At 39.6% G+C, this 15,934-nt stretch overlaps 1 protein-coding gene across 7 annotated transcripts in view; it reads right to left on the reverse strand.

Moving 5' to 3' along the window:
* mast2 (microtubule associated serine/threonine kinase 2) overlaps positions 1–15,934 on the reverse strand; it is a 457,841-nt gene that overhangs the window by 126,072 nt on the left and 315,835 nt on the right. For 5 of the 7 annotated variants that reach the window (XM_063064392.1, XM_063064391.1, XM_063064397.1 and 2 more), the window contains 2 exons: positions 14,199–14,274; positions 4,254–4,274 (listed from right to left, as the gene is read on the reverse strand). In XM_063064392.1, coding sequence (XP_062920462.1) covers positions 4,254–4,274; positions 14,199–14,274 — 97 coding nt within the window. The remainder of the gene's footprint in view (positions 1–4,253; positions 4,275–14,198; positions 14,275–15,934) is intronic. The other 2 variants (XM_063064394.1, XM_063064393.1) reach the window with 1 other exon arrangement.

Genomic DNA, 15,934 nt, shown 5'->3' on the forward strand with positions numbered 1-15,934 from the left:
GTTCCAGCACCGCAAACTTGCCAATGCAGCATCCTGGAAGCACCCGACCACAGTCCAACTCTGAGTCTGTCCGAAAACTTCCAGCCTCCGACCAGCCTTCCGACACCGAGCACCATCTCTGCCTAGCGCTTCGACCCCGGCCCCGGCCGCCAAGCAACAGGCAAAGCTGAGGATTCAGAAACCTCCAGAGGTTTCGGATCACACAGTAGCAGTGGCAGCGAAGCAGGCATTTCAGAAGTTTCACCAGATGTTCCTCCATGCTCTCACGTCTGCCTCCATCAAATCAGAGTTGTGCACGGCCTCCTACTTGACAGATTACAGATATTCATCACCGGAGACCCCGTGTGCGCTGCGTCGCGCCATCATCTTCTCCTCCTCCTTTTTAGTTCTAACATCGAGTTTGGTCAATGGAATTCAAGACTTAAACCTTATGCCAACAGAATGCCATCCAGAAGAAGGCTTCACTAATGTAAAACAGCCCAGTGAAAGAGCCTATAGTATTGTTTTTTCCAAAGGCAGTGACAAGAAAACAAGCAGTCTTGGCCAGCTTACTCAAGTCATTAGAATATATGCTAGAGCACAGAAGCAATGAGAACAACTTCTCACATCTATCCTTCCCAGCAAATTTCACAATACATGCTGATGATATTAAACTTCATCTTGATTCTGATGCTGATTCATATTGCCCTAAGGAAGGTTTCAGTTAAACGCAAAAGACAGACAGAAAAGGATAATAGTGAAGAGGTATAAGTTCTTGTTAATGGGGTTTATTATATCAGAGAGAATATGTTAATTTGCACAGACAATTTGGAAACTACTGGTTGATAACTAATCAATATGCCTCTAATATGAAAAATACCTCGAAATGCCATTCAGAATAAAGCACTGGGTACAAACATAAAGGACAATAGAAATAATAGCTGTCCATTATGAAGTTTTAATTTCAGGTATAAAATGAACTGGCGGTCATGTACTAATAACTGGGAAGGATTAAAATATTTGCAGATTTTCTATTTTTTAAGCTGTATTACATAAGATACTATGGAAATCATATAACAGATCTGACTCTCAAAATGACTCCAGAAAAACTTCTGACTTCCAAATAGGAGAGTAAGTGAGTAACAATAGCATTCCTGGATTTAACATAATCAACCACACTCATATGGCTGAAAATGCTACTGTACCTCTGTCTATACTTCACATAAGATGTAAAGCCATCTCACACGCAAACCAGAAACTCTGGACCAAACTTGCATCACTAAGGGATGCTCGACAGCTGTGGCAGGGCTTGAATGCTACAACTCCTACAAAGTGAAACCAAGCGACATAGGTGACGATATAGGTGACAACAAGGTTTCACTCCCAGAGGAGCTCAATGCCTTTTATGTTTGCTTTGCCTGTCATAACATGGAGGCACCTTCACGAACTCTCCTAGCACCAATAATCCTGTGATTTCAGTCTCCGAAGCCAGTGACAGCATCCTTTGGGAAGGTGAACTATATTTAAAGTGGAGGTCGATAGGTTCTTGATTAGTAAGGGCATCCAAGGTTATATGGAGATGGCAGGAGGATGGGGTTAAGTAGGATAGTGTCAGCCATGATGAAATAGCAGAGCAGCCTCAATGGGCCGAATGGCCTAATTCCGCTCCTATGTTTTATGGTCTTATAGCAGTTTCATTCTTTTCATCAATTCACGTGCCAGTACAGATAATTTTTTTGGTATCAACTCCAAAGTTTTCCTTACTCTCCCAGGTACTGCAAAGGCATGGTTCAAATTTATTTATGAACAGTTGCAGCAAGTGATGTGATTCTTTAAACCACCAGCGAGCTCAATCTCTCACAGGAGTTGAGGGAGAAATGTGTAGGTGACCATGTTCCATGTGGAATTTGAAGCAGGTCTTGAAACTTAAAAAGTCTGCTTTGTGACTATTAATAAAGCAGACATTTTGAATATAAAATAATAGTGTCTTGGAACGCAATTCCTAAATTCTGATAAATTTCTTTGAACATCAGATAATAAAAAGATTCAGAGATTTTGGTCAAAGCTTTTGCAAGGCCAGCCAATCAATGTTAGAATGCTGGTTACTTGAACATTTTCATGTTAAATATTGCTAATGTTGACATAGGGTCTCAGGCTACGTCCACACTACGCCGGATAATTTTGAAAACGCCGGTTGCGTGTAAAAACGATAGGCATCCACACTAAGCGTTTTTCAAAATGTCTCTGTCCACATTAGACGGATATTTGGGCGAATCTCCTACTGGGCATGTGCAGGACACACAGAAAACAAGCAAAGAGGAAGCGATATACTTGGTGCACGTTTGTCCAGTTACAGAGTAGAAAAACTTAAAAGGAATTGCTCTTGGCTCTCATGCAGGAGGACTTAAAACTAAAATAAAACAAATACTGGAGCGTATGGAGGCAACCGACAAGGAGTTCACAGACAGTATGACCCGGCCGATGACGAATGTTGAAAAACTCTGTTGCATTAATAAAGCACCTTGTTAAATGTATAAAACATGTCTGCGTGAGTGTTATCTTGTATTTCCATACAATGTTACATTAGGCTGTTACACATCTATTGTCAGAGAAGTACTTGCATAAATAGGTAAAGCACCTTCATACAAGCAAGGACAGAAAACGGCAAAGTGAGTGGACTTATTTATTCAGTAAGCTATGGGTCAAAGTATTTGGTGAACACATTTCTAACTCTTCTGGCTTCAGTCTCGTTGCCGCCTGTTCTGAAATTGTTAGGTTCTGCAAAGCGCAGAATCAAATATCGCTGTGATGATGGTACGCTCTAGTATCAATTCTTTGGCGACAATAAAGTAGTAACAATAAGAAGAAGAATAAGAAGAAGAAAACAATGAAATGCCGCGCTGTCGCTATCTGTTCCAGCACGTCATAACAGCGGTTTTAAAAAGCTCCGGTTACCCCATACACATTGCAACGGATATTAGGCATTTTCAGATTTATTCACTCTGGAGACCGTTTCTGAAAATCTCCGTTTTCGGGGGCTGAAAACGCCGTTTCAGTGTGGACGGAAGGTCAAAATGAAGAGAAAAGGCTTTGTTTTCAAAATTATCCGGCGTAGTGTAGACGTAGCCTCAGAAGTAAAGGGACTAACAAAGCAGAATAGGGTGGGAACCACTGTCAAGGACAAGATGGGTCAAATGGCTTCCTTCTGTATTGGTAATTGATATGATTCAAATGCAAATCTTTACAATGTTATCCTGTAAAGGAAGAAAGTTATATTCAGGATTAGAATATCAAATAGTTAGTCTTTAATTATTTACAACTCTTAGTAAAAAGTTCAAAAACAGCAGCATAACAAAAAGTGTCTGGGATCCTGGGGGGAAAAAATCAATAATTATTTTGAACAGTAACTTTTCATCAGGAATCATGATGAAGGGTTTCAGCCCGAAAAATTCAACTGTTTATTCCCCTCCGTAAATGCTGCCTGACCTTCTGAGTTCCTCCAGCATTTTATAGGTGCTTCTTAGACTTCCCAGCATCTGCAAGAACTCCTGCATTAATAATTATTTGCTCTATTAAGAAAAATGGAAGAACATTCAAATACAGCAAAAAGAAGAACATGTCCCAAAAACACCTTCATACTGTGGGGATAGAAGAAGGAAATACAAGAACATTGTTGTTTTGAAAACAAACAAGTTCTCAGATTTCGCTGGAAGCCTGCTCATTTAATGGCAATGAGACTCTATTATACCATGACATTATTTGTTTCAAATGAAAATTACTTAAAGCCAACAATAAGTCAAAATACCTCATGAATAAAACTCGTCACAATTTTACAGAAGTATTAATAAGAAACATGAACAACAGTCTACCATTTTATAAGACAGAAAGACACAAAAATTAGTCAACAGTGGTTAATACTTCCATAACAAAAATATACAAGAACACTGAACAGACAACATTAAGTTTGCATTAATCTAAACAGGTCAGCACAAGGAGGACCAAAGCAACTTGGTTTTCATTAACGTACACTTATTTACAGATCCAATGACTTCAACTGAGATTCCTCAAGAAGCTACATTATCCACAAAATACAACTTAAGTATTCCATTTCCCAAAGAGTCAAGTACAGTTTGTGCATTATTCTGCATACACACAACTAAAAGTGAAATACTGTTCACTATTGCATTTTCATGCAAAAAAGCACATGCAAACATGGAAATTGCAGCTGCAGAACATGCAATAAATATGACAGCAACACTTATATTGAGTGTTACCTGTCAGCTCTGTGACCATGGCTGCATCGAAAAAATAGAATTGCATTAATAGCTCGCAAAACAGCAGAATGTAATACAGTCAAGCAAGTTGATGTATTTATCAACATTTGTGATAAAGACAACTGAGACTTCTTCATTTCTCAGTATCTATAGACTTTTTTTGCATTAGGTGCTCACGGCAGTGAATTATTTCTAAGGAACACACAAGGTACATTTATTGTTTGTTTTTAAGATAGTCCAATTCATTTACAGTAGCCAAAGTAAACCATTGGCTCTATTAAAAAATTAAAAATTTTCAGTAAGATTCCTTTTCACATGGAATATCTGCTTGACCATATTTAAAATATTTTTTGATATATGAATACACAAATTGTTTTAAAATAATTTTTTGCATCACTGAGCAGAAATAAATAAGTTGGTGACACAAACAGTGAACTATTTAAGTTTATACCATGTTTCACCCGATAAATGAACAATTACCTTTCCTCTTTTTTATTTTACATCATGTTTCTATTACTACCTCCTTCGTGACAAAGTGATCAGGGTTACAAAATGGTAATCTATAGCCCCAACATAATTAGACAATACTTAATGTTTTAGACTGCATTATTTAAGCAGAATTGGCAAATGGTATTTGCCATTACCAAGATGAGAGAGTTTTGAAACCAATACAAGAACTGCAGTGAAGTAATAACACCACAAGGGTAAAGATTGACTTGTGAAACATATGCATTAAGAAGGCAATGTAATTGAAACAACCCTTTAGTGCAGGCTTTTCTTTGCAGTACATATAAAAGATTCTCTAAGTTAGGTTCCATAATAATGATTTTGTATCAAAGCTTCACTTATGTAGCAGCTTTAATGAAGTGAACTTCCTAACTTAGAACACAGAACACAGAATAGTACAGCATACTACAGGCCTTTCGGCCCACAATGTTGTGCCGACCCTCAAACCTGCCTCCCATATAACCCCCCCCACCTTAAATTCCTCCATATACCTGTCTAGTAGTCTCTTAAACTTCACTAGTGTATCTGCCTCCACCACTGACTCAGGCAGTGCATTCCACGCACCAACCACTCTCTGAGTACAAAACCTTCCTCTAATATCCCCCTTGAACTTCCCACCCCTTACCTTAAAGCCATGTCCTCTTGTATTGAGCAGTGGTGCCCTGGGGAAGAGGTGCTGGCTGTCCACTCTATCTATTCCTCCTATTATCTTGTACACCTCTATCATGTCTCCTCTCATTCTCCTTCTCTCCAGAGAGTAAAGCCCTAGCTCCTTTAATCTCTGATCATAATGCATACTCTCTAAACCAGGCAGCATCCTGGTAAATCTCCTCTGTACCCTTTCCAATGCCTCCACATCCTTCCTATAGTCAGGCGACCAGAACTGGACACAGTACTCCAAGTGTGGCCTAGCCAGAGTTTTATAGAGCTGCATCATTACATCGCGACTCTTAAACTCTATCCCTCGACTTATGAAAGCTAACACCCCATAAGCTTTCTTAACTACCCTATCCACCTGTGAGGCAACTTTCGGGGATCTGTGGACATATACCCCGAGATCCCTCTGTTCCTCCACACTACCAAGTATCCTGCCATTTACTTTGTACTCTGCCTTGGAGTTTGTCCTTCCAAAGTGTACCACCTCACACTTCTCCGGGTTGAACTCCATCTGCCACTTCTCAGCCTACTTCTGCATCCTATCAATGTCTCTCTGCAATCTTCGACAATCCTCTACACTATCTACAACACCACTAACCTTTGTGTCGTCTGCAAACTTGCCAACCCACCCTTCTGCCACCAAATCCAGGTCATTAATAAAAATCACGAAAAGTAGAGGTCCCAGAACAGATCCTTGTGGGACACCACTAGTCACAATCCTCCAATCTGAATGTACTCCCTCCATCATCACTCTCTGCCTTCTGCAGGCAAGCCAATTCTGAATCCACCTGGCCAAACTTCCCTGGATCCCATGCCTTCTGACTTTCTGAATAAGCCTACCATGTGGAACCTTGTCAAATGCCTTACTAAAATCCATACAGATCACATCCACTGCACTACCCTCATCTATATGCAATCTCCAATGATCAAAACAAATAATTTTTAAAAAATGAAGAGTGGGTGTAGCATAATTAAAGAGATATGTTTTGAAGAACTTTGTTCTTCAATGTACAAAACAATGTACAAAAGCCAGAAGTGAATATGATGCATAGAAGAGTACAGTAAGAACAAAGTACAATTAAAGGCAATGTTACAGAAATAAAGTAGATCAAAAAGTGGAGGATTTTCTAAACATGCATAGAATTCAAGGCTGAGAAATGAGGACGTGTCAGAGGTGGAGTGGTTGGGGAACTGGTGAGGATATGCTGGCAGAAACGATCGAGAATAACCTGAGTTTCATCAAGTTTTAATTTAGGCACACAATTGTGGATGAAATCTTGTAATCTCAGACGAGATTATATTTTCTTTTTTCATTTGTGGTGTTGTTGTCATTGTGAGCATCAATTCCTTATCCCTATCCCTCCTTGAAAATGTGGTGGTGAACTATTGCAACTTTCTGGTGAATAATTCTCCTGGTGCTGTTGGGTAGACAGTTAGGTGCAGTTTTTAAAAACTGAAAGATTGGCAACCTAGATTAGGACTGCATATGTCTTGGAGTGGAATTTGCAGCTAGTACTCTCATCTTTCTTGATTAGCAGAGTTTGTGGCTTCTGGAGGTGTTGGTGCAGTAGTCTTGACAGCAACTCGCACAGTGTTTTAAAGATGCCACAAATTGCTGCCAGAACATCAGCAGGCAAATTACTTTACATAAGATACCCAAAATAGTGCAGGGCTTTGTCAACATAAATGTCAATGGATAAATAGTTAGACCTGTTCTTTTGGTACATGATTTCTTTTCTTTGAATTTTTGTGTAGCAAATGTGACTTATTAGCCTATACTTGAGTGTTGGCCAACTCTTGCTACATGCAAGCACAAACAGCTTCATTTTCTGAGCAGCGGCACATGGAATTGGACATTGTAATCACTAAGAACAATGCACTCAGCTGACCTCATGATCTAAGCAAGATCTAAGTAAGGAAACAGCTGAAGATGGGCCAACGAACTAGGACGCTCCCTGAAAGACTCCTGGGTGATGTTTCTGAACTAGAATGATTGAAGTTTTCCGTGAACTTTGATTGCCTTTTCTCAGACAAGGCTATCAACTTCATTTTAATTGAGGCCCGTAACCCCATATTTGATGACATGCTATCTTGTCGCCAAGGACAATCTTTCTCTCTTACCCCTGGAATCTAGCTCTTCGGTCCACATATGGACTAAGGCTATAACAAGGTCAGGAACTAACTGAACTTGACAAAATTTTAATTTAGCATTGGTCAGCTAGTCATTAAAGACTAGGTGCTGCTTCATTAATCTCTGATCATAATCCATACTCTCTAAACCAGGCAGCATCCTGGTAAATCTTCTCTGTACCCTTTCCAATGCTTCCACATCCTTCCTATAGTGAGGAACAGATTGTGGTCTTCCGGTTAGGCAATACTTTCCATAACTTTGACAATTAAGAGTAGACTAAATGGAATCTTCCCTCTACAATTGCTTTGAGGTGGTAATTTTTAACAAGATCACCTTAGATACATTTATTTGCATAAGGCAGATTTGTGAGGATGAGGCCAAGGAGCTTCAGCCCTCTTTGGCAGACATTTCCTCAGAGTCTGATGAACCAGGTAGCACTTACATCGACAGCAATGAAATGATTTGAGAGGTTGGTTATGACTAGACTGAACTCCTGCCTCAGCAACGACCTCAACCCATTGCAACTTGCCTATCGCCACAATAGGTCAATGGCAGACACAATCTCAATGGCTCTCCACACGGCTTTAGACCACCTGGACAACACAAGCACCTATGTCAGGATGCTGTTCATCGACTATAGCTCAGCATTTAATACCGTTATTCCTACAATCCTGATTGAGAAGTTGCAGAACCTGGGCCTCTGTACCTCCCTCTGCAATTGGATCCTCGACTTTCTAACCGGAAGACCACAATCTGTGCGGAAGACCACAATCTGTTCCTCACTATAGGAAGGATGTGAAAGCGTTGGAAAGGGTACAGAGGAGATTTACCAGGATGCTGCCTGGTTTAGAGAGTATGCATTATGATCAGAGATTAAGGGAGCTAGGGCTTTACTCTTTGGAGAGAAGGAGGATGAGTGGCGACATGATAGCGGTGTACAAGATAATAAGAGGAATAGATAGAATGGATAGCCAGTGCCTCTTCCCCAGGGCACCACTGCTCAATACAAGAGGACATGGCTTTAAGGTAAGGGGTGGGAAGTTCAAGGGAGATTTTAGAGGAAGGTTTTTTTACTCAGAGAGTGGTCAGTGCGTGGAATGCACTGCCTGAGTCAGTGGTGGAGGCAGATACACTAGTGAAGTTTAAGAGACTACTAGACAGGTATATGGAGGAATTTAAGGTGGGGGGGTTATATGGGAGGCAGGGTTTGAGGGCCAGCACAACATTGTGGGCCAAAGGGCCTGTAATGTGCTGTACTATTCTATGTTCTATAACATATCCTCCTCGCTGACGATCAACACTGGCGCACCTCATGGGTGTGTCCTTAGCCCACTGCACTATTCTCTATATACACATGACTGTGTGGCTAGGCATAGCTCAAATACCAGCTATAAATTTGTTGACGATACAACCATTATCGGTAGAATCTCAGGTGGTGACGACTGTGCATACAGGAATGAGATATGCCAACTAGTGGAGTGGTGCCGCAGCAACAACCTGGCACTCAACGTGAGTAAGACAAAAGAGCTGATTGTGGGCTTCAGGAAGGGTAAGACGAAGGAACACATACCAATCCTCATAGAGGGATCAGAAGTGAAGAGAGTGAGCAGCTTCAAGTTCCCGTGTGTCAAGATCTCTGAGGATCTAAACTGGTCCCAACATATCGACGTAGTTATAAAAGAGGCAAGACAGTGGGATTAGGAATTTGAGAAGATTTGGCAGGTCAACAAATGCACCCAAAAACTTCTATAGCTGCACTGTGGAGAGCCTTCTGACAGGCTGCATCACTGCCTGGTGTGGAGGGGCTACTGCACAGGACCGAAAGAAGCTGCAGAAGTTTGTAAATCTAGTCCGCTCCATCTAGGGTACTAGCCTATAAAAGTACCCAGGACATCTTTAGGGAGCGGTGTCTCAGAAAGGCAGCGTCCATTATTAAGGACCTCCACAACCCAGGGCATGCCCTTTTCTCATTGTTACCATCAAGTAGGAGGTACAGAAGCCTGAAGGCACACACTCAGCGATTCAGGAACAGCTTCTTCCCCTCCGCCACCCGATTCCTAAATGGACATTGAATCTTTGGACACTACCTCACTTTTTTTAAAATATACAGTATTTCTGTTTTTGCATGATTTTTAAAAATCTATTCAATATACATAATTGATTTACTTGTTTATTATTATTATTTTATTTTATTTATTATTATTTTGTTTTCTCTGCTAAATGTATTGCAATGAACTGCTGCTAAGTTAACAAATTTCATGTCACATGCCCGTGATAGTACACCTGATTCTGACTCTGACTTAATTTGTGATGGTTCCATTCTTCATTGTGGATACTAAAATTGCCCAACCAAGAATATTTTACGTCTTTGCCTCTTTCTCGGTGCATCTGACAAGTTGTGCTCAATGTGCAGGAGCACAGATTCATCAGCTGGAGGTGCTACTTGACATAAGGCTCCCTTGACCAAGTTTGATATGACGCCACAAGACTGAACAGAGACATAAGAAATTCAGCAGGTACTGGAAATTAGTGTGTCAGCCCAAAACCTCCACTGCTCATTTCCCTTTTATATGCTGCCCGATCTGCTGAGCTCCTTCAGCATTCCGTCTGAATTGCAATTAGACTTACTGGAGTTTGGAGTTAACATTAAGGCCACTGCGCTCCAAATTCTGCTTGTCAGTAGTATAGAGGACAAAGGAGCAAATAGCATATTTTAAACATGTATAAGCTACCTAGGAAAAAAGATATAAATTTGGATTTAATTTGAAGATAAAATATCTTTCGATCCTCAAATTTATTTGTCCGAACAAGATATTAAACTTACAAATAAACTCAGAGCTGGAAAATACTCAGTTGGGAGAGTGGTTGAGAATACCAAGTATGATGGAAAGGAAGAAACTGAAGTTAAGATGACAAAACTCTCACAACATGAATAATCATAAAATGCATTCTGCAAATACAAGTCATTCTTTGGTCAGGAGAAAGAAATGTTGTTTTATTTCTCCCGTTAAGTACAGAAGCAGTAAAGAAACTGCACTGTCTCACCTATTAATGGTTTTTCAATGCACAATAGACATCTTTGAGGCCATTGGCCTAGAGTTGTATCAGATAAGGACTTGAACCACAAGACATCAGAAAATAATTATCTGTAGTCAATACAGAAGCTATTTTTCTTCTATCATCATGCTGTAGGACCTCATAAGTGTTTGACTCATTTTTAAATGCCTGTCGAGCAACTTTAAATAAAGAATATCTGCTGCACGTATTGTAATTGCCGATATTTCAGTAATGAATAAAAGCAACTTGCAAACATTTCTGACAGTTTTCACTAAGCAGTGCAGTGTAAATAACACGTTATGTCTCCCACAGACCTGTTGTAAGCCTTTCAATCAGGTTTTTCTTAAATATTTCAGCTGTTGACTAAAAGTTATAGTGGTACCTATAGAAGCAAAGGGTAGAAACTAGCCTACTATAGTGGAAAGGCCAAAAGTATGATTCGGTTTGATTTTTATTTTTAAAATTTTTTATTATTTGTGTTTTTTGTAACATATCAGAAGAATCAAATCCTAATTATGACAAAATTTGCAAAGATGGATATTTCAAATTCAAAACTCTCTCACCTGTGTTAAGATGGTTAGTGGGTTTGTTGTCATAGAGAACTATATATAACCCCAAATAATCCTTTAAAAATGTAAACTAATTGTTGCCTTCTCTTGCCCACAGGAATTGAGATGATGAGTAGAAAGAATACAACTTAAAAAAATGGAATAGCATGCACAAACCCGAGAGAGTTTCTGTCCAATAAGGCTATTACTTCTAGGACTGCTAGAGCTTTCAACACAGAGATGTTATCTCATCAGATTATCAGTGGATGTGGATCAAAGGCAAGAAATAGAGCAAAGGCAAAAATTAGACATGATTTCATTTTTAATGTAGCAGGTCGAAGGAATTAAATGCTTAACATCTGAAAGCAAAATCAATTTCTGTAAGAACCTTTGTATCTACCATGCTTCAGTTTTGCTCATCAGTCCTTAGTTCCATCGCAACTGAATTTAGATAAAACTGACTAACTTTTCATTTTATTTGCTTATATTTTTTATTCAAATTATAAGCTTGCATCTTACCAATACTCCAATTGAAGATAATCCTGTAAAAAATTTCTGTATATCATGATTCCAAAACCCACCAAAACAATTCCAGTCAATGACTCCACTACCAATTCTGAAACGTTCCAGTATTCCACCAAATCACACTCTCTGATGTTTTCCCTTTCTTTTCAACTCTTAACTTCACCACGCTGTGATGAAAGGTCAATAATTCAAAACCTTCACCATTCTCTGATCAAATATTTTCTGACCCAGTAAGTATTGCCAGCAATTCCTGTTTTTATTTTAGAATTGTAATTTCTGCAATGTAACACTTTTGAGAAGGAATAGATTTGAGTAAGATAACATTAAAGCTTGAAAATTAAAGAGATACAATTATATAAAAACCTGAGAGAACTGTAATTTTGAAGTCCTTGGGCCACAAATGTATAAAGTACTTTGACATGACACTTAGTTTTTGCACTTCTCAGCTGTTGTACAGATTACTGGAACAATGTAATATTGGTAAAGAGATAAGTTCAGGAGAAAAAGAATAATGGAGTCTGAAACTCACTGACTGAAAGGCTGATGGAGGTTGAAAACCATATTTATATTTCAAAAGAACCTGAATGAGCACTTAAAGATTACCCTGACAGATGGAAAATTGGACTAAGGTAAAATAGCTTTACTTATGGCAGGATTGGACATAATTGTTTGAATGCCCATAATAAAATGGTAAATGATAAGATAGACCATAGTCAGCATGCTTTCCTTGCCTGACAAGTCTGTTGGAATTCTTCAAAGAAATAACAAGCAGGAAGACAAAAGAGAATCAGTTGATGTGTGTACTTGGATTTTCATAAGGTCTTTGACAAGGTGCCACACATGAGAAACATAGAAACATAGAAAATAGGTGCAGGTGCAGGCCATTCGGCCCTTCGAGCCTGCACCGCCATTCAGTATGATCATGGCTGTTTAACAAGCTATGAGCACATGGCATTACAGTAAAGAGCTTTTTCTGACTGGCTGCCAGTGACTAGTGGTGTTCCAACAGAGGTCTGTATTGGGACCGATTCTTTTTACTTTATATATCAATGATTTGGATGATGGGCTTGACAGTTTTGCTGTGAAGTTTGCAGAATATCTGAAGATAGAAGGAGTGGCAGGTAGTTTTGAGAAAGTAGAAAGGCTACAGAAGAGCTTAGATAGACTAGGAGTATGGGTAAAGAAATGGTAGATGGAAAACACTGTTGGGAAGTGTATGGTCATGCTCTTTGGCAGAAGAAATGAAAGGGTTTACCATTTTCTGAATGGAGAGAAAATACATAAAAACAGAGACGCAAGGGATTTGGGAGTCCTTGTGCACGATTCCCTAAAGGATAATTTGCAGGTTGAGTCTGTGGTGAAGAAGGCAAATGCAATGTTAGCATTCATTTCAAAGGACTAGAGTATAAAAGCAAGGATGTACTGTTAAGATTTTATAAAGCACTAGTGAGGTCTCACTTGGAGTTTTGAGAGCAGGTTTGGACCCCTTAGCTTATAAAGTATGTGCTGAAACTGGAGAGGGTTCAATTGAGGTTCATGAAAAAGATTCCAGGATTGACTGGCTTGCCATATGAAGATTGTTTGATTGCTCTGGGACTGTGTTCACTAGAATTCAGAAGAATGAAGATTGACTTCATTGAAACCTATCAAATGGGGAAAGGCCTAGATAGAGTGGATATGAAGATGTTTCCTGTGGTGGGAGGGTCTAAGATCAGAGGACACAGCCTCAGAGTAGAGGGGCATTCTTTCAGAACTGAAATTAGGAGAATTTCTTTAGCCAGAGAGTGGCAAATCTGTGAAATTGTTTGCCACAGGCAGCTGTGGAGGCCAAGTCTTTATGTATATTTAAGGTACAGTTTGATAGATTTTTGATTGGCCAAACGTGAAGGGATACGGGGAGAAGGCAGGAGTTTGGGGCTGAGAGGAAAACTTGGATCAGCCATGGTGAAATGACGGAGCACACTCGATGGGCCAATTGGCCTAACTCTGCTCCTATATCCTATGGTCTTATAAACGTCTAAGATTCTATGTTTCTATATCCACTAAGGATACACTATATCTCCTACTTTATGGCCTGGAATGAATTTTAAACATAAATATGAACTCTGTTATGGCATTCATCCGTATGTGAGGTTCCAGAAGTACTAGATAATATGATTGTTATAATATTACTATTAGGTGACAAAAGACTAGACAACATGACTTTCTGTTTCTACCTTCAGTAGATTTATTATATTATTTTCAACAATGGCACGTTATGTACTAATTGATTGCAAATGTTAAAAGATGCATTTGGTAAGTGTGTGTGTAAATATGTATGTATGTATGTGTGTGTATATATTCTTACAAAACATCCGCATGACACACATACATATACATACACATATACCCCCCCCCCACCGTATATGTACCATATGTATCATTCATCTGGTTAATTCCACATGCATCTGTTAAAATTTCATGCAACACCCAGAAAACTGTTCATGCAATTCCAGTTTAAAATGAAGCAACAAACCTTACCTTCGTGCTGGTATGAATGAAAAATGAGCTGCTGCATTGGGAGAAAAATTCCTTGGACTGTCGAGGGGACTGCCACCTGCGGGTAAATTGAGAATGCAAAGAGTGAAATTTCACCCAGTTTGAAATACTACATGAATATGTGTTCCCAAGTGATTTGATCCATAGGATCAATGAACCAGATCAAAACCATTTATGGTTCAATTTCCTAACCGTATGAGGATAACTGGTTTCACCTCAGTTAGCAGAGTTGGATATAAGCATGCCTCAGTGCCCTTTTGTCTCTTTGTTAGGATAGGAAAATCCACTGTTCATAGAACACTAAAAATTATAAAAATCAGAAATTCTGCAGATGCTGGAAACCCAAAGCAATACACACAAAATGCTGGAGGAATTCAGAAAATTAGGCAGCATCTATGGAAATGAATAAGCAGTTGACATTTTGAGATGAGACCCTTCTTCAGGACTGGAAAGGAAGGGGGAAGACACCAGAATAAAATGCCGGGGGTGGGGTGGGGGAGGAGGATAGCTAGAAGGTGACAGGTGAAGCCATGTGGACAGGAGAGGTAAAGGGCTAGAGAGGAAGGCATTTGATAAGAGAAAAGACAGAAGACCATAGGAGAAAGGGAAGGAGGAGGCGACCCAGGGGAGGTGATAGGAAGGTGAGAAGAGATAGGAGGCCAGAGTGGGAAATCGAAGAGGAGAGGGGGAGTTTTTCTTTACCAGAAGGAGAGATCAATATACATGCCATCAGGTTGGAGGCTACCCAGACAGAATACAAGGTGTTGCTCCTCCACTCTGAGGGTGACCTCACTGTAGCACAAGAAGCAGTCATGGACCGACATGTCGGAAAAGGAAAGAGAATCAAAATTAAAATGTTTGACCACCAGGAAGTTCCACTTTTGGCATATGGAGCAGAGGTGTTTAACAAAGCGGTCCCCCAGTTTACATTGGGAGCAATGGATACAACAGACAGCCCCAGAAGATTCACATGTGAAGTGATGCCTCACCTGAAAGGACTGTTTGAGGCCTTGAACTGAGTTGAGTGAGATGGTGAATGAGCAGGTGTAACACTTGGGCTGCTTGCAGGGATTAAGTGCCAGGAGGGAGATTAGTGAGGAAGGGCAAAGGGACAAGGAAATCACAGACAGAGCAATATCCCTGCAGAAAGAGGAGAGTGCGAGGGTGGGGGGGGGGTGTGGGAAGTAATGATATGCTTGGTGGTAAGATCCCTTTGGAGGTGGTGGAAGTTGTGGAGAATGATCTGTTGTATACAAAATAGTTATCCTGTATTTTCCACAGGAATTGCTTGCATGAAAATATTAGTTTAAGATTAACATTTATGATTATCAATCAAAGATATAATTTGTTAAGAATGATGCTCCACACCAATCACAATCTTCAGGGAGAACATTAGCCAGTAAACTAAAAGAAATTTGAAAACAATAATTATTATTAAGAGACCTATGTAGAATCAGCAAAACATCTAGCATAAATTTGACATGACAATGCCCACATGAAGGCAAAATAAATTTACTCTGGAAGGTAATTTGGCAAGATAATCATAATCATAAATCAATATTCTGCAATTTTTAAAAATGTGGTCAATTCTTGTAGCAATAATAAAGGAAAGAAAGGGCACCCAAAAGTCTTATACTTCATGAGTGACCTGACCCTGTTCATTCCTTAGCAAATCAACTGTTTGTAAATGTTATCGAACAGCACTCATGAAGATACAA

The sequence above is a fragment of the Mobula hypostoma genome, chromosome 12 (assembly GCF_963921235.1).
Source record: "Mobula hypostoma chromosome 12, sMobHyp1.1, whole genome shotgun sequence".
NCBI lineage: Eukaryota > Metazoa > Chordata > Chondrichthyes > Myliobatiformes > Myliobatidae > Mobula > Mobula hypostoma.